Raw genomic sequence first — 19,942 nt, 5'->3', positions numbered from 1 at the left:
GCATTTGTTTGCTGCTCTGTGTGTCTTCTGGAGAAAGACCATTGGAATTGATTTCTGAGTGCTCCCTTCCTGCACTGTAAAAACAGGGGTATCAGGACTGTTGTTCTCCAGATGTTGTTGAACAACTCCCATCATCCTAGGCTAACATGGCCAAAGGTTAGGGAAGATGGAATTTCTAGTATAACAGCAACAAATGAAGTACACCACATTGACTTCCCCTGTCTACAAATAAGCCATTAGTCTAATTTGCAGATACAGTACTTTTTTCCTCTAGTATTATTTATATTTGTCACTTACCTATGGTCACTTCACTCACCACCCAGGTCATATTTTTGTATACCACCCTTTGATCATCTTCTGAGGTAACACCTAATCATTAATCATTGCCATCTACATTTCTGAAAACTATGGAAATTTGCTCTCCATTTCAGGTCCTTGGACTTAGGAAGATATGGTCACATTCCCTAGCTTCCTATTCTTCTTTCTTCTTTCTCGTTTGGGGAACCCTAGCATTACTTTCCACTCCCTGGTTTCCACACCCAAAGCTGTTCTTTTCTCGGTCTGCAGCTTTCTCCACTCACTGTTTATCAATTTATCTATTTGTCGATCTCACCTTTCTCTTTATTTCCTGTGACTGAGTGTGTCTTGTTCTCCCTTGTTCTCAGCCATGTCTTTAAATCTATGAAATGGTTTTCAATTGTCAGCTTCATCCCTACATTTCTATGGCAACGGCAAATTCCCATCCTACTCCTCTCTCCCCACCCACCCCAGCCCGGCCTGGCCCTCCTCCCATGTAGTGGATAAGCTGTGAGAATGCTGACAAGCTGTTGAGCACCAGGTAATTTATCTCCTAAAGCAGACAGCTGTGGCAAAAGGAAGAAGGGAGAGCATGGCAGAGAGGTTGGGAGGGAGGCAGCCAGGAGGGGGTTGCCCTGCCAAGATGGGGGCGGAAGGGAGGTCATGGAACAAAGGTTTGCAAGGGCTGGTGTTTGCAAACAAGGGAGAATGAGCAGGGAAAGGTGCTAAAATGCCCCTTACAGATATGGGCAGATGGTGCAATGTTTGCTAAATGGCTGTTTGCAATTCCACTGAGTGCTGCAGAGCCATAACCATAGCTCCGGGGTAGGTGCAACAGACCTGGCAGAGCTGTGGCACACTGGGGCACTGACCTGGGATGCATTAAGTGGCACTTGAGGCTGGAGCACCTGGTACCTTTGCCATTTAGCCACAAGCATGCACCTGAGTTGCAGGGTTTCTCCCTCATCCTGAGTGCCCACCCTCCCTCCCGGCAAATGCCTGGGCTGCTCCAGTGCATTTTCTGCTTCCCTGTATTTCCCCCCCCCTTTGTGTTCTATGATCCAGAGAAGGCAAAGTGATGGGAGGGTTACAAAGGAGGGGGGGAGGCTGCTTTGTGATAACAGTAATTCAAATGGGGATGACAGAGTGCATAGCTGGTAGCCAAGGGAAGTCAATCGCTTTCATATCGGAGATAATAAATACTGCAGGAAGGGAGAGAGGAGTCCATATGCATAGCATTATTATGCGCCTCTTTATAAATAAAGGAAATATATTTTATGCTCTTTAATGACCTTCAAATTAACAGCTCTTTGAAAGCACTTATGTATATTTAATTTGAAATGGTGCTGAAAGCCTGAGTGGGGATCGCAGCGAAAGCAGCAGGCAGCCAGTTTTTAAATAAGAGTAAACTCGGGCCATTATTTCTCAGCCTGTCAGCTTTCCCTGGATTTAATGTACCAATTTTTAAAAGAGAAAACCTTTTCTTTCCTCCTTTGTGCTTTAAAGCTCTCCAGGATCCTTCTTTGCAGGCTACAGCAGCAGCTTAGGACTGTATTTAATTGTTCCCCCCTTTCTTTTTCTGCTTTGTATCGCATCTCTTGAGTAACAGTTTTCACTGATGGGTCATTCTTAGGTATACAAAGGATTAGGCTTCCCAGTGACCTGGATAGTGTGTGCTAGTTTATGATTACCAATGTGTCATCGTGGGATTATTTCCTGCAGCATGTTGTGCAACTAGCCTGGTGCACGACATCCATGACCTACAAGTCATCAGGTACTGTGTGCTGTGGAGACTTGTGTTATTTATGCCCTTGTTGTAGACAGGAGGGAGGGATCCAATGCCTGATGCATACAGAAGCTTTCACTTCTTGCCTTTGAACAGAAACACTCTGAATATGTATAGGCATTTCTTACCGTACTCATCGGGATGGGGTAGCCAAAGTGGTGGTCCAGATATTGTGGACTACAGTTCCCATTATCCTGAACCATTGGCCATGTTGTGTTGGCTGGAGCTGATGGGAATTGTTGTAGAGGGAACACATTGGCTGTCCCTGTCATAGAACATTTCTTCTTGCAAGTAGAATCAGGGAGCGCCAGAGTTTTGATCAGGGGTTGGGAACCTCTAGCCCATGGTCCTAATTCAGTCCACTAACCTCTCCAATTGGCCTGGGAGATCATTTTGGCCAAGCTCACCTGCCTGACACCTGATGACATCAGGTGTGGGGCATATAAAGACCTGGATTAGCCTTAAGGGGTTTCCAGGTACTGCTCATCAGTTCTACATTCCAAAACTCTCCACAATTGGTCTTGTGGCATGCTTTCAAACCATGCAAGCTAAAAAAAAAAAGTCACCTGATGTCATTGTGATGTCAGGTGATTATCAGGTGAGTTGGCCTCCTCAGCTATCAGTTTGACCCATGGGGATGGGAGATAAAACGATCTCACCCATTGGGTAGAGTAACCCATGAATGTAATTGTGGAGAGTGTTGATTTCTATATTATGCACACCTTCCCCCTCCCCCCCCCCTTATGAAAGGACAATTTTCATTCATGGGTAGAGAATGAATGGGGTGAGAAATGGCTATTTATTTTTGTGTGTGGAATTTCTCTCCTAGTACAGATATTTTCATAATCTGTAAATTATCAAAAAAAATTCTTCATACCATTGTTTCCATCAAACATCTGGGCTGAAATAAACTAGTGGGATTTGAGGAAGGCTGGCATGAACAGTTTTCTATTTATGTTGAAATATAAACCAGAAGCCAAAGGTTGGTTTTTAATCAATGTGATCTTCAGATCTTACTTTACCAGCTCCCATCCACCTTTTCCCTCTGTGTGGACTGTCTCTTGAATTTTATTCCTTTCACAGATCTGCCCTTCTGGTCATATCCTCATTTCCTGCCTTTTTAAAGACTCTTATATTTCTCTGTGTTTCTCCCAGTCCACTGTATCTCTCCCACTCCTTTTTTTTTTTAAAAAAAACAACCCTCACCAGCCTTGACCTTTTGCCTTCCTAGTTCCTGTCTCTTCTTTTCCTACTTCACTAGACCATCAAGTGAAACGAGAGCAGCCTAGCTATACTTACTAAGGGTTCAGCAGAGCAGAAGGCCTCACCGGAGGCAATTTGACTACAATGTTATCACTAAGTAAGTTCTACCAGGAACAGTTCGAGGGAAATTGCCTTCTCTTAGGGCTCCAAGAGCTGCAGGTGTAGATCTATATAGGCATATATATCTGAGATCCAGCACTCTTAGAGCTGGTTGCAGATCAAAGACAAGGACATGCAGAATGATTGCTGTTTCCTATTCATTCCTTTGCATCCATTAAATATGTCTCAAGAATCTGTACAATGATGTCTTAAGTACCATATCCTCCTTCCCCTTTTAAACCTGCTAGCCTTGGTAGTGTTGCACCTATTTTCTCACTGTGTGTGAACAATGCATTGGTTCTATATTTCAGTAGTTTCTTTCTGAGCAGAGTTGGGCAAACAGAGAATTAGTTTTTTTAAATCCCATCAGAAGTATTGCTTTTATTTTTTATAATTGCAAATCTTCTTCCAGGATCATGAGAACTTGGTCTGCAACAGACAGATGCACAACCCGACTGTTTCCTGTCGTCACAAGGTATAATCGGGCAGACTTCCCACTATTTGGAGGAATGTTTGCAATACAATGTGTTGGCAGAGAAACTGGAGGGTGTAGCTGATTCTGATGCTGTAGGAGTTTTCCAGCTGGCAGGGACAAGGAACACAGAGCATCATTTATGCATTATGGTTTTGGGTGAATTACTATGATTACTGCTGCTGATTTGCAACTGCAAGCTACACATTTGCAATTTGAGAAAGCAAGGTAGATTCTCCCTTTGATCTGTAAATGCTCCTAATAAGTTTTAACTACAATGTGTTCACTTGGAAAGATGTCAAATCTTAGGGCTTCCTTTTAAAAATTCATCTTTCTAACTGTAGCGAATGAATCTTAATGTGAACCAGCTCCCTGCTCTGGGCCTATTTTTGTGTTTCGGTAGCAGGCAAATCAATTTGTAAAATGTAAAAGGCTTTACTTTTCTGATCATAGGTTAAATCACAACTCGTGCTGTACAACTAGGCATTTTGCATCTGGTTCCCCTCTAAAGCTCTGAGTGAGCAAAAGAAGACGATCTACATAGATGTTCTTCATTTGCATGTCATAATCTGATTTGGGGGCTCTCTTTCACAAGAACTTGCCAAGATGGAAACTTTCCAGTAGCAGCCTGGCAGCCCTCCAAATTATTTTGAACAGTGGATGAAAAGTTACAGAAGACTCCCTAGACCTTGAAGCAGAAAATTTGTTGTCAAAAAAGTCATAAAAATAGTAAGAAAACTAGTCCCTGTACTCCTCTACTCCATATTTAATTGCTTGTAAACAACAAGACTCTTTGCAGGGAGGTGGGGAATCAAAAGAAAGAGGTGGAAAGAAGATTCTCGCAGTCAATGGTGCATGAGTAACGAATCACCACAATTATACATATTCAAGCTTTTCCTACCACAACTTCTCTCTTTTAGGTCCTTCTCCTTCTCTCCTCCCACTGGGTGATATTCAGCTACTCATAGGATAGGAGATCCACTACAATCAATGAATATGACTAACTTTGGTTCTTCAATTTTTAGTAGACCTACTCTGAGTAAAACATAGTTGAATACCATCCAATATACTTTTAGCTGTTAAACCTAACCCTTATTCAGAAATGTTCAAGATTAGCTTCAAGTGGGAATATTTAGAACCTGCAAATGCTTATTTTGTAAACCACTTTGAGGGGTTTTTTTAAAAAAAAAAAACAAGCAAGGTATAAATTTTAAGAAATAAATAAAATAACTGAAGAAGCTGAAGCTCTGGCAATTGCCTGTATAGGTGGGGATGTTTGCCCTTTTGCAGAAAATGGGAGCCCCCCCCCAACAAATTTATTATGCTCTTGTTATTTCAGTTCTATACCACAAACTCATATAAAAATATGTCTATGTGGTGTACAAAATCTCAATTAGGACCAAACAACGTAATAAGTGAAATCAAACAGAATACATTCAAGAAACAGACTTGAAAATGGGTCATCTGACAAGAAGATGACAAAAAGCTATAAATCATTTTCATAAGAAAGCTTTCATTATAAGGCTTAAGTCACATCTCTGTGACCCAACAGCAGACCAATATGGATGTTTGTATTAATTTACTGAGGGAGAGGGGGAAATGTGAAGGGAGAATTGTGAAGATGAAGATAGGGATGGTTAACACATGGGACACAGAACAAACCATTGAATGTAGGTCTGAAGGAAGTACTGTATTTTTCCGTGTATAAGACTAGGTTTTTTCCCTAAAAAATAATGTCAAAAATTGAGGGGCATCTTATACACGGATACATCTCCCCCCATTTTTTTTTTATTGGGGTCCCCAAAAATAGGTGGCATCTTATACATGGAGGCATCTTATAGACGGAAAAATATGGTAGAAGTGTGCATGTACACAAAAGCTCATACCAAGAACAAACTTAGTTGGTCTCTAAGGTACTACTAGGGATGCGGGTGGCGCTGTGGGTTAAACCACAGAGCCTAGGACTTGCCGATCAGAAGGTCGGCTGTTCAAATCCCCGCGACGGGGTGAGCTCCCATTGCTCGGTCCCTGCTCCTGCCATCCTAGCAGTTCGAAAGGACGTCAAAGTGCAAGTAGATAAATAGGTTTACCTTCCAGCAGGAAGGTAAATGGCGTTTCTGTGCGCTGCTCTAGTTTGCCAGAATTAGTCATGCTAGCCACATGACCCGGAAGCTGTACACCAGCTCCCTCAGCCAGTAAAGTGAGATGAGCACCGCAACCCCAGAGTCGGTCATGACTGGACCTAATGGTCAGGGGTCCCTTTACCTTTACCTTTAAGGTACTACTGGAAGGATTTTTTTTATTTTGGAAAGAAGGTTATGGGGCAAGATGTACAGGACCCTTCTAAATGATTTCTGTGAAATAAAAGTAAGGCATGACCACTCTGTGTGTGTGTGTGTGTGTGTGTGTGTGTGTGTGTGTGTGTGTGTATGTATTCATTCTGGTGCTGATAGTGCTCCTTGCTGCCATTAGACAGCAACAGCACCAGTGTGTATACAAAATTAATACTGTGTGATTCAGGACCAGCAAAGACGTCACTGACTTCCCATGGCAAGCCTAAGGTTGTCAGGAGTAGCTGTCTCTCTATTTTAGTGATATGCCACACACACCCCTTAGCAGCTATTGTGTGACTGGTGCTGCCCGCAATCCTGCAAATTTTGAAATGTGCTCTCTGGCCAAAAAGGCTGGGGAAGCCTGCCTCAGATACTCAATAGTCACACCCTGGCTACTTCTCAGGTGGTGATTGCGACAAGTAACCAGACTCCAAATCGCAGGTCCACATATGAGGAAGTTAAAAGTTCATTTGGAAATTATATAGCATATCCTTATCACCATTATTGCCCAAATAGTTCTTATCTCATACATTTTTAAAGTCAGGTGTGATATTTGTAAAATACTGGGAAAATCCATTTTGAATACAGAAGCATTTTTTCCCCATTTTAAGTTGAAATTTCAGTGTGACAAATAGAGACCCAGTGGCCAAATTTAATGGCAGAGCTACACCAAATGTCCAGTCTTCATCTTGTGCTCTTGCATATGATGCCAAATTACTCCTTCTATAACTTAAAAAATAACAATTTCCCCCTTACTTTTTATTTCTCCCATTGGTGTGTTGTGTCTATTTTTTCCCTTTAGAACTATTTCCCTCTGCTAGTAATAGCACTGAAGTTACCAGGGCTGCACCATGATTGAATTTGTCCCTGCTTCTTTCTGATTATCCTCAGGGGTCTCATTAGGTAACCAAACCCTTGTTTTGAAGGTGGGGAGAAGGGATGAAAATTATGGTTAACATCACGGCAATTCTCCATGCTAATTAGCAATGAGTGGGGCTGACAGCATGAAATATAGCCCATGCCAAGAGCTGTGTTGCAGGAGGAGGATGCCTGGAGAGTTTCTTATCTAAAATGCAAATTGTGATTTCCAAAGACTATCAGGAAGGTGAGTAATTGGTACAAGACACCACTAGCCCATCTTTAAATAAATAATAGTATTTTCAGAATTTTTTTTTTAAAAAACAACAACAAACTTTTGCAATAACTTTTTAGGAAGGGGCATATAGAACTGAATTTGGGATTTGAACACCTCTCCCCCTCCACGATTTCCCCATTCTTCCATTGAATAGATGCACTGGTTTAGTCTGAAGGGAGCAAGATATCTTGATGTTCAACATTAAAAGAAAGACCAGATGGTCACCATGACTTCCTTTCGAGTATACTCCAAATACAGTGGAACAAGTGGAGCCCAGTGGCTTTGTGTGATAGTGTGCTCTAGTAAACATCTCCCTTTTCTCCCATAAGCTCTTGGTTTCGTACCTGGCTAACAGCCTATAGCAAGGCCATTCCTGACTATTCTAGCTCACATTCCACAGTCTGGTCGCATGAGCAAAACTGTTGTTTCCCAGGACAGTGTGTACATGTGGGATCTTGGAGAGGCACTTATGTCCACTTTGTTTGTCATTGGGACTGTTTGCTCCCATACTGCACTGAACTAAGTCAAGGTTTGGCTTAGCATGTGGTCCAAACAGGACTCATGGTTAAACTTCACACGTGGTGCTGTAGCTAAAAACAAACTACAGCAAATAATAAACTTTGACTACAACTCATGGTTAGTAAAGAGAGATGAAATATACTCGAGGTCGAGAGTGGATTTTATGCTCTTTATTCAGCTCATAGTGGTGAGGAGGAATGGGAATTGCCCCAGAATGTCTGCTTTATATACATTATTTACACAATGGGCCCCACGTGATTGGCTAATTCCAGGATTCTCCTGTAGGCCAATCAGGTTGCGGATTCACTTCCACCTGGAGCTGGATTGGGTGGCTCCTGTGGACCAATCAGACTGCTGCATTCTGAATCCTATTGTTCTAGGACCAATCAGACTGCTGCATTCTGAATCCTATTGTTCCAGGACCAATCAGACTGCTGCATTTTGGATCCTATTCAACTCAGTACATAACAAGAGAGCTTAACTATGAATCCTGGTTCAAATGGCATGGTAGTCCAAACTTTGGCTATGCTCATCATGATTCAGTAAGAAGGACCAGGGAAAGCACAAAGGACCTGAAAGCTCATTTCCAGGAGCCCATATGTCTTGTGTGGTTCAAGTAAACAATAGTTTGGCTCACCATGTTATATGAACCAGGCCTATATGTGCAGAAGAATTGAGTAGCTTGTTCTACCTAGGCCTTTCTTCAGTGTTTTTGCCATGTCACAATACCACTTCTGATGCTCTGTTCTGCCATCTTTATCATCTCCATCCCATTTTCTATATTTGTTCCTCTTCTCTGTCCCTGTCATGGGGTGACTCACAGGCCAAAATATGTGGTGCTTCTGCTGAACTTCCAGTTAATGGGAAAGAGCTGTGGTAGTGATGAGACAGATAGGAACATATTATGAAAAAAATAACAAGAATGTCTGCTTCTTCCATTGATCTATTTGAGGGGAAAACATAAACAGACATGGCCAAGTTTAGCTTGATAAAATGGAGACTGAGAGGAGATATGACAGCCATCTTCAAATATCTAAAGGGCTGTCACATGAAAGATGGAGTAAGCTTGTCCTCTCCTGCTTGGGCGGGTAGGACTCGAACTAATGGCTTCCAGTTATAATAAAGGGGATTCTGACTAAACCTCAGGAAATACTTTTTGACAGTAAGAGCTGTTTGACAGTGGAAGAGTCTCCCTCGGGAGGTGGTTGACTTCCTTTCATTGCTGGTTTTTAAGCAGAGGTTGGATGGTCATCTGTCATGAATGCTTTAGTTGAGATTCCTGCATTGCAGGGGGCTGGTCTATATTACCCTTGTGGTCCCTTCCAACTCTACGATTTATGATTCTATTATCCTGTTTTCAATATACCGTGCTGAGGAGTATGTTCCTCCAAACATAACTAGACCACAGTTGCTGTCATTATTGTAGACTGTTGAGTAATCTTTGTGTGCTTTGTACCCTAAAGCTGGAGTTGCACTGTAGTATACAGATACTATTTAACAAGGGCTACACGGCTTGTCCCTCTCCATGTAGATGCTGTACTTTCAAAACACAAATATCTTATTTGTGTAATGGTTGCATTTCTGATAGTGCTAGTTACTTTCCTTAGATTTCCCAGTTGTTATCAAAGCAAGCATATAATGCCATTGTTAGGGCGAAAGTGAGTCCAGTAATTAGGAAGCAAGCATTGAATCTGTAGCAAATTAGAACACACAGACACACACACACACACACACACACACACACACTGGGAAAAAGAGAGAGTAACAAGAATTATTTGCAAATTCCTTTCATCATATCTATGATCTATGGTTGATTACTGTTAAATCTCACAGACTCTCCAGATATTATGGAATCTAAAGTACTAGGAACTCATCAAATTTAGAGTGGCTGTTGACTTACTGAAAATTGCAGAGAAGTGGAGAACAAATCTGGTTACTGTATCCAGTCTTAAGATTCTTCATTTGTTGCTCCCTTCCTTAGTAATTCTGAGTCATATCAGAGCATATCTTATTCAACAAATAAAAAGGGAGGAACTGCAGGGCTGCCTAGTTTAGTTCATACAGAATGTTTCTTAATAGTTTTATGACTTGTTTAGAGGAGAAAATAAAACCCAAAGTAAACATTCCTGGCAGTTCTTAAATAGTAGTGAGATGCAAATGTGTAGGTTGTAAGGTAAAGTTTAGATTAAATTCCACGAAATGCCAAAGGGTTAAGAGAGCAGATTTTAACATGTCTCCAAAACCCAGCCTATGCTTTTCATTTGCAAGAAGAAAGTGATTTGCTGCAGAAAGTAGGGGAAATGACCTCTGCTCACCACTTTCTCCCAGCAATGTTCTTGACCTACATATCCATCTGCACAGGGCATTCCCATTGGTGAGAGAGGAGGTTGTAGGAGAGAACTGACAGGTGGGAAAGGGCTTGAGATTCCCTGCCATGGATTCATTTTCTATCAGCCTCAGTTATGCCACAGTAAAAAACAGTAGAAGAGCCACATGCTCAAAATGTGAGGGCAAATGCAATAAGCATTTAAAAATCCTATTTGTCAAAGTTCTGTTTTCTTTTCAGAGGTTGGTGCATGAGATTTCTGTCATCTTGCAAGGTCCATTGTAATGAATTTTGTAGTTGAACCTCAGGGAGGTCTGAATTTGGCTGTGTGCACTACAGTCAGTGTGCACTGAACATGCAGTAGGGTGGGTGGGATTGCAGAGGTCAGCGCCAAACTCTTCTCTTGCATTGGCTTTGAGTTCACAGAGCCTGTGCACAAACAGCCGGAATATGTGAAGTTCCACAGGTCCTCGGATTGCACAGAGAGCCAGTGTCTGTTTAGGCTTGGTGCATGAGGCATAATATTTGGACTGGGTGTGGAAGCAGGGCCTACTGCTACAATCCAGTTCCCTCCTCCTCAGTTCATTCCATGTAGTCTGAACATGCAGGGATTGTGCAGCCTGCCTTTTCACAGGAAACAGTCACAAAAGGATGAGGCCACCCAGAATAACCTCATCTCTATATTTGCTGTGCTGATTCTTTTGTTCTTGGCCCTCTTGAACATGTTCCTCTTGGCATACATTCTGCTAGGAGGAATGAGTCAACTGCTTGCCAAGGGGATGCTCAGCCTCTTCCAGAACTTTGAATTGTACTCTGCATCCGTCATGGCAAAAGCCAAGGGGAGTCTGTCCCCGCGTGGAGAGCTATCTTCCTTACTGCAGTTTCCTTTGTGTCTTTGCTCTGTGTTCTCCCTCTCAAGTACTTCTGGAAATTAATGAGCTTTGTCTCATACACACCTGGTGGGGAGCAGTGTTAACAGTAGTTTTTTTTATATATAACTTTTAACCACATGATGGCCTCCCTTCATAGAATCAAAGCCCCATTTGAGTTAATTGTGGCTGTCAAATTATCCTCCCTGTGAAGTGTGAAACTGCACGCAGCTGACACTTGGGATTCCCTAGGGAGATGACATTGTTAGGGCAACTAACCAGGGAGTGCTTGTATGAACAATTAGAGGCAACAGTGGCTGCTCTGGCTTTTTCCTCTCCCCACCCTTTCATCTTGCCTACCCTATTCCAGGATTACTCCATATTTGCAGGCATGTTTTCAATCTTTACAGCCGGCATTCCCCTCCTTTCCTTGTAATTTACTGTGGCACAGAAGCCACACTGACTCTACACTGGAGCCGGGTAACAACATCTGTGCACCATTCTGCAGCGCTGCTTCTGCCACATGAAGATTTGAAGCAGGGGGTGCTGTTTGGCCTAGAGATTATATGATGTGTTAACAACATTTTGTACTTTTATTGGACCATTTAATCTCAAATAAATCTCAGTAGTGTAGTTTTATCACTGTTAGCTATATCATAGTCTCTTGTGGAACAGTCTTGTCCAGGCTGCAGGTCTGAGCTCAAGGATAGATTATTATGTCTGCTACTACTATCAGCAAGGAATAGTCTTAGAAACCTGAGAATCTGTTCACATTGTATGTATAAAAACCACCTCTTTTACAGAGGCATGCAGAGGCAGATAGGAGCTGGCTCGGTTTTCACCTCACCCCTAATCCACCTCTTCCTGTGCCTCCTTCATCCTGTCCTTTCTTGCAATCTGCCCCTCCATTCTCCTGCCTTTCCACCATATAAATTATCAACCTCTTTCTGCTTTCTGACTTATTTCCTGCTGCTTTCAAGTATCCCACAGGTTCCCCTGTCCTTAAAAGATAATAATAATACATTGGCCCTTCCTTTCTGTCCACCTACCAACTAATTTCACTTTTTCTCTTTGTCTCCAAACAGCTGGAGCATGTTGCTTACTTCCACTGTCTCAACTTCCTTTCCTCCAGCTCCTCTCCTGACCCCTACAATCTGGTTTCTGCACCCTCCTGAAACTCCCCTCTAACATCCTCTTCATTGCTATATCAGATATTTGTTCTTGGCCCTCTGCTGTTTTCCTTTGACACACCGGCCCTGAATGTCCTCATAAAATCCCATAGCTTTCAGTACTGCCTACATGCTGATGACAGCTAGCTACACCTCTCTGGTCCAGACCTGTCTCCCTCCTGTTCTGCATCTCCAACTGCTTCATATTTCTACTTTGACATTTCATTGATTTCTAAACTTAGCATGTCTGAGGGTAAATGTCTCATACTGCTATCTAAGCACTCCACCTCTCCTCAGATCATTTTCTGTATCTATTAACAATGTCACCACCTACCCTCCTCTTGTCCAGGAATGAAACTTTGGCTTTATCTTTCACTCCTCTCCCTACTGTGCCTGCCATCGTACTGTTGCCGTCATGTTGATTTCCCCTTTACAATCTCCTCCCCTTGTATCCTTCATTGACTACTGTAGGTCAACTATCACCTAGACAACTGCTACTGTCTCCACGCTGGTCCACTCGTTGTCTTGCTTCAGTCCCCCCCCCTTCTGTCTACAACTTTGCTGCCAAAATCATTCATCTCCTTTATGGTTCTGCCCTCCTTAAATCCCTACACTGGCTTCTGGCTTTCTCCCATATCAAGCACAAACTCCTTGCTCTTGTCTTCAAAGCCCTCTACACTCTCACTGCCCTTTCTTATCTCTCTGGTTGCATCATATCCTGTGGCAGCCCTGCGTGTGACCTTCACACTTTAGCCATCTGAAGATCTTCTGCCCCCTCAAATGAATTTGCTTGCTCTTGATGCCTTTTAAGCTCAGGACTGTCTCCCAGAACATCTGAAGGATGCTGCTTCTCTTCCTTCCTTCAGATCTCTCCTCAAAACCAATCTTTTCAATTAAGCCACATTTGCCTGGCCCTCCCAACGCACTGTAACTACTCCTAAGTATGGGTAACTAAAATAAACCCATATCCTTCCCTGTTTGCATGTGCCTTTATGCAGTGCCCCCCCTCCCCTGTGTCAATTTTTAATTTGTAAGGTGTCTGGGGAGGGCAAGGATTTATCTTCTTATACTTTGTAATGCACCATAGAGATTCATAGCAGTACATAAATAATGCAAAATCATCATCATTGATTCCCATTTTGCCCTAGGAGATACAATAGACCGGCTGTAATTTGAAATGCAGTTGGGGGAAATCTTCGCTGGTATTACCAGAGGCAAAGGGCAGGGTAGAGCTCTGGAACACATACTTTTGATTTCTTCATGTAAGTGAATGGATGACATTCCTTTCTATGGGGGAGAGTGCTGCACTTGGACAACATTGTAGGGGAGGCAAAATCTGTATCCTGCCTTTGATGTTGGTGGGGGGGGCAGCCTTAGAAACAGGAGTGCAGTGAGGCTCAGTTGGCTCAGTTCAGAGTACCCCAAGATATATAATAGTTTCAGGAGTTCCTGTACTATACAGGTACTAGTGACATTTCATTGTTACTTGATGGATATATTTCCCTGTGCACAAGTGTTTAGGAGTATGCCTTATTGAAAGCAATAGGATGTACTTTCCAGTTTAGATTGGGTTGTAAAACTCAGTTTCTCATATGCTTGGCTCCATCTGGCATACCTTTCTGCAGACTCTACACCTATCCTCTGGTTACACTCCTGTCTTCCTTTCAGCCTGCTTCTAAACTCTGGAAGTAAATCACACTGATTTCAGTTGAGATTTTATTCATGTTAAGCTTTTCCTGTTTAACCCTATCATACGCACTTATCTTTTTCCCTGTCGGATAATTTCCACAAGCTTTCCTGTTCTGCATTTCTCTCTGACTGGTTTCTGCCCTCCCCCTTTCTCCTTTTCTCCCCCTTGTGAATCCCAGATTAATAAATAAAAGTTTCATTACTACCTAGGTTTGCAAAAATGATTTGATTCCAAAAGATGATGAATTTTAAGAGAAGCAAAATGTCAGGCACAGCAGGGACATTTTTTAAGCTTCAGTAAGTTAGGATGGTGGAACACAAGCCCCAGTATAATTGTGTTGGCAGCCCCTAGTTATCAGGAGCTAGGCAAGGGGACACAGCGGTCAATTGCTTTGCTATTTAATGTGGCGGTTTTATGTTTCCAATGTGCAATTGTATATTAAAAGTATCTTTGCCCACCTGACGTGGCTAAATAATGGGATTTTGCTGTTGGGCTACACTTCTCTGTTACGGCATGGGTAACAGGCAACCCTTTGCTGCTCTTTTCAGGACTAACTACACAAGTGAATGATGCGCCATTTCTTTCTTTAAGAGACAACCTTAATCATCTGTGCCGGAAACTCCTTAGGAGAGCCACCCATTCTGCATTTGTCCAGCACATTGGTCTAATTTTTCTCCCAGAAAGCGGCCTTATATTGAGTCTCACCTAGCTTAGTGTTATCTACATTGAGTGACAGTGGCTCTCCAGGGTATGAGATTGGAGAGAGGCACCAGGGATCAATCCTGGGACCTTTTGCATGCAAGGTTTGAGCTCTACAACTGAGCTACAGCTCTTCACCTTATATGCAGGGCTTAAAAGAATGAAAAAGGCAGATGGCCTGGCACAAGTGGATCAGGTCAAGGCTAACAGATAATTCAGCATTCAGTTCTCTGGTGCATATATCTGTATTATCTGTCTGGTGTTCTTGGCATAAGGATTATTCTGCACCGCTTTACTGCAGAAGCAGGGGATATGTGGTGAATCAAGGTTCTCAAAATCCATGCAAATTGGTGTTTGCACTTCCTAAACCATTTTACAAATTATTTACTCTCAAGCCCCATCACAAACTTGAAATTGAGGAGTAGGTGGGCACCAAAGCAATGCAGAGCTTTTGGTAAAATGCAGGCTATTTTTGCGCCATTTCTGAGAGAATTACAAAGGGGGAAGGAGGCAACCTTGGACAGGGGTTATTACTGCTGCAACATTAAGCAAACCCTGTTTTATTAAAGTTATGGCTCATGCTGGCATTAGGGCAATAGAGGTGTCAATTCTCCTGTTATTAACTCTACTGCCTAGAGGCATAGATTTCAGCAAACATATCCAAGAGCTGGAGCTAATCTGTAGCAAAGAGTGGAGGCAAGGGGTAATTTCCTCTGCCTAGCATCAAACCAGAGGAGGGGCGGTCAAGGAAAACCACAGTATTTCCAAAGGGAAAGGGGGGGGGAATATTGCCCCCCACACCTGATTTCCTACGAATGAAACATGAAAAGAAATCAATGTAGCTGAGGGCCAAGTACGTTATTGCTGTAATATTATTCATCCTTTACAGATTGCTTTAATAGCACAATCACAGAAAAGTCAAGCAGGGAGGCTGAGGATGATATAGGGAGCTTTGTTGATTTTGCCCTCCTCCTGCCCCAAGTATAATGGATAAAAAAAGTAAAGAATGGGGAGAGGGACTGGACCAGTGTGAAGAGATGCTGTCACTGAGAGCTTGATTCTCCTACACGAGCACAAAGCATTGGCTTAGCCCCAACTCTCAGTGCACTAGAAAACATTGTAGTTTATTTTCGGGCTGATGGGAAAGGTGTCAAGAAGACACATGGGCTAGAAACTCCAAAGCTGGGTTCAAGTTACCAGTTTTAAAGGCATTTGGGTCAGGACTTCCTTTGACTCCGTGCTGATTTCTGGCAAAAGTTAGTAGGAACGCTGTCCATTCAAAATGAAAAGGTAGGCTAGAGTAGAGCAGGCAGAAGGCATAGATGGCAATATACAGACTCTGTGTGTATGTGTGTGCATTCATATTGTTCCAGTATATGCATGTAATATAATGGTGGTGAGTTTAGATGGCAGATCTTGCCAGCCAATCAGGAATTCAGGGACAAGTCATAGGGTGCAGCAAGGGTGAGAAATTAAAAACACCAAGGAAAACAGGAGGGGAAGTTGAAATAAACCCAATAACAAGTTTTTATGTGTTGGAATGTATATGTGAAATTTTTGAAATTTATTAAAATATAATGAATGATAAAAAAGGGATACAGGGACAGGAGACCCTAGAGGTGCTCTAAGACATTGAAAACTGTTCTGAACCACCTTTTGGCAGTATTGCAGCATTTCCAGAACCAATAAAATCATAGATCTCCTGGGAAGCTAGTTAGCTGGGGCAGGGCTTATGAAGGGAATCTCATGTGCCAGAAGAAATAATGATGGCATATATTCTGATAGAGTTGTACCAGAACCCTCAAACACTTCTGCATAGTGGGGAGCTGCACTGGGTAGTACTACTTTATGTAGTAGTTAGTTCCTAAGCAGTAGCAAGAAGCCTCTGCAACTATAATCATATGGAAAGAACATATTATGGTGCCAGTACCCATTGCTAAAACTAGCACTGTCACCTGAATAAATAAAGTATAGCTGATTGAGCCTATATGTTTTCATCTGCATGAATCTGCACAGAACTGAAACAATTATTATGGGGGGGGGGTGTCTTTAGGTGACACTTTTATTATGGTAGACTTCCTCTTCGTAGGGGCATCATTCATTTCAGAGTGAGATAGAAGGGTGGTTATCATCTCTTATGAGATGGTGCTTATCTGTATTTTTAGAAATACATTAAATAAATAACTTCATTTTAAAGATTGCCATCGTTTTAGTCAATATAAAATTTTGATTAATTATAGGTGAAAATTACCGTAATAGGTGAAAATTAATAGGTGACAACGAACAGATAGGACTCCTCTTTCCTCCTCCACCATCAATATGTCTGCCTTCACAACTTTTATAAGAGTGTGCATGATTTAAAAACTAAAAAGCTAACCCTTTGTTGTTCTTCTTGTTCTCGTTTCTGCCCGCTGTTGTTTTAGGAACACTTTTATGCCACTGTTTGATGGCGGAAGGACATGGAAAGAGGCCAGCTCTGACAGCGAAGCTTACCACCGCAGACCTGTCCTTGTTTTCCGCTGGCAAGCTGGCCATGCCCTGCAGATGAGCTGTGACCTCCTGAGGGTGATGCCAAGCCCTCGTGTCAAGAACATGCTCCATCCCGATGAGCAGAGGAAGGAAGAGTCCTCCCGCAGTAGCATGCACTGTCCCAGCCAACAGAGGCCCCGCCGTGTACATAGCCAATGAGATGTCTGTAAAGGATTGCGCCTTCTTGTACATTTCCCTTGTTCCCTTTCAACTTGTTGATTGTGTCAAAATTGTCAGAGTTTGTAACAGTAACTTTCAAAAAAATATTGTACTAAAAACTGAAAATTGCACTCAATAAAAATTACAAAATAACCTTGATTTTGGAAAAAAAACACTTTAGTAGCTGAGAGATTGAAGAATGCTATCTGAAGGGAAGGGGGGCTGGTTTATGAGTATGGCATGTTGTGTATTAGCAGCAGAATCCAATCTGCATGAGTAGGAATATCAACATATTTGGGTGGCATTCAACTAAGTTCTGTGCATTGAAATTTAACAAACACGACTACATTAGGTTCATAAACTTCAATGTATCTACTGTAGGGCTGCTATATGCAGTGGCGTAGCGTGGGGGGTGCCAGGGGTGCCGGCCGCACCGGGCGCAACTTGGGCAGGGGCGCACTCGCACTAGCAGCTCTCTGCCCCTACTAAAATCCACTGGTTAGGGAGCCCGCGCTCGCTCGGCTTGGCGAGGAGGTCGCAGAAGAGGGAGAGCAAAGCCTTCTGCCGCTGGCAAAAAAAGGAGAGGAAGCCGGGTGGGCGGGCGGGCTGGCTGGCTCGCGGGGGTCTGGCTGCGCCTGCTGCTGCCGTTGCCGCTGCTGCCGGGCTTTGACAGCTTGGCGAAGCGGAGGGAGAGGTAATTGCGTCTCTCTTTCCACTGGCCGCCTGGGTAGTGAGCCGAGCGGAGCAGGGAGTCTGGCGAGGGGGCGGGAAGAGACTTTCCCCCCTTTTTCCCACCTCGCCTGGTCAAAAAGGAGAGCGGAGTCTCCTCAGGGTGCCCTCAGGCAGGGCAGGGCAAGGCAAGCAGAGCGAGGAGGAGAGAGAGGGGAAGGGGGGGGGGAGCAGCCAGGAAACGACGCGGTGTGGAGGGGGAATCAATTAAGGATAGAAGCCTCGCTGCTGCTGCTGCTTGGGAGAGTAAATTACTGTACTTGCCTTGCCCCGGGTTAGGGGGCGCAAATTATTTGCCTTGCCCCGGGTTGGGGGGCGCAAATTACTTGCCTTGCCCCGGGTGCTGATAACCCACGCTACGCCGCTGGCTATATGTCCAGGTTTTCCCAGACCGTCAAAATGGTATCCAAATCGGTAAAATGTCCTGGAAAACCCGGACGTATGACAACAAAGATTTTCACTTTGGGGGATATGGCAACCCTAATCTACTGAGAGTAAAACTTTGTTGAATGCCATCCTTTCATTCTAAGGGTTCTTTCTTGTGCAATATTGTTATATTTGGGTAAAGATACCAAAGTACAAACAACATTGCCTTACAAAGGGAGCCTGCGTGTTTCAAGAAATTAATTTCCATATATGAAAAAGTCACATGGCCTTTGCTTCCATCTACTTTAAGATTTGAAATTCGTGCACACTTTGTAATTGGCTTGGTACATATGTGATTTTGTACTTGAATCATATATCAGCCAAAAGTTTATTGGGTTTTGAGATAATTGGCATAATATCCATTTGGACCACACCCCTTTGAATGACTCACAGGGATGCTCAAGAGATAGTTGATGCCAAATAGCTTTCTGCTTCAAACTTGCTTTTTTTAAGGTGAGAAGGAAAGGAGCAGGGAAGGTAGCAACATACTGGAAGTGGAAGAAAAGAGAGTAGTTTTGATTGCTGCAATTTAGGTGCAACAGAGTAGAAAAGAGAAATGTGGGTTGCTTACAATCCGATCCTATGCACATTAACCCAGAAATAATAAAACCCACTGATTTTCAGTGGGAACATACTCTGAGGGCAAGTGTGCATAGGACTGTGTCTTTGCTTACTTAATTACAACTCAAATATGAACTTGCAGTAAATAAATGCTGAGTCACTCGTATCTGCTAAGGCTGATAAAGGGGATGTTTGAAACAAATATGTTTTGCAAAAAAAGGGGGGATTGTAGAAATTGAACAAGTAGGTCTGATTAACTACTCGATGTTTGTTTGTTTGTTTTAAATGAGGAATCAGCCATTTTTTGTTTCATTGGCCCAGTACACCTTAGTGTATCTTGAAAAACTGTTTAACACCTAGCAATTGCTAAAATCTAATCAAGTCTTCACAAGTCCTGTATTCCTTCTTAAGGTAGTTTCAAAGGGCATATATTGTGGCTTTAACATCATGCCATCTTTTTCTCTCCACTCTGTTTTGCCTGGGGGAAAGTTCTGGAGAACTCAAACCTTGCTCACTTTTATGACATTTTGGTTGGTCCTAATAAAGATGTCACCACACTGTGAAATTTGAGTTTTTTTCCCTATTGACCAACATGGCTATCTTTGAAGTATGAAACAAATAAGAAGTAGTTGGTCAACCCTTATTACGTGCCCTACTCCAGAACATAAATATCACATCTTTTTAATCTTTGTTCAAGGTGCTCTACTGGGTAAAGTAGCTTTCCTAGAAGGCAGCTTTCACCAAGAGCTTGAGAGGGTTCCCCCATTCTTATACACAAGAGCCCACAAGTAGTCATCCCTCCATGCTTCCCTTTCACCCCTAGATTGGCAACTGGAGATTGCAAGGGCACCCATCAGGGAATCGATTTAGTTCAGGGACTG

At 42.8% G+C, this 19,942-nt stretch overlaps 1 protein-coding gene across 12 annotated transcripts in view; it reads left to right on the top strand.

Moving 5' to 3' along the window:
* Positions 1-17,509, top strand: part of EPHB1 (EPH receptor B1) — a 355,934-nt gene extending 338,425 nt beyond the window's left edge. For 5 of the 12 annotated variants that reach the window (XM_081864477.1, XM_081864476.1, XM_081864475.1 and 2 more), the window contains one exon: positions 17,081-17,509. In XM_081864477.1, coding sequence (XP_081720603.1) covers positions 17,081-17,345 — 265 coding nt within the window. In that variant the 3' untranslated portion in view covers positions 17,346-17,509. Of the gene's footprint in view, positions 1-3,857; positions 3,921-4,370; positions 4,659-17,080 lie in introns of those variants that run through there. The other 7 variants (XR_014157203.1, XR_014157204.1, XR_014157206.1 and 4 more) reach the window with 4 other exon arrangements.
* The last annotated feature ends 2,433 nt before the right edge of the window (positions 17,510-19,942 follow it).

This window comes from Podarcis erhardii, assembly GCF_964252035.2.
Source record: "Podarcis erhardii genome assembly, chromosome: 5".
Classification (NCBI taxonomy): domain Eukaryota; kingdom Metazoa; phylum Chordata; class Lepidosauria; order Squamata; family Lacertidae; genus Podarcis; species Podarcis erhardii.
Note: the sequence above shows the minus strand (reverse complement) of the source record. Positions and strands in the feature narration are given on the sequence as shown.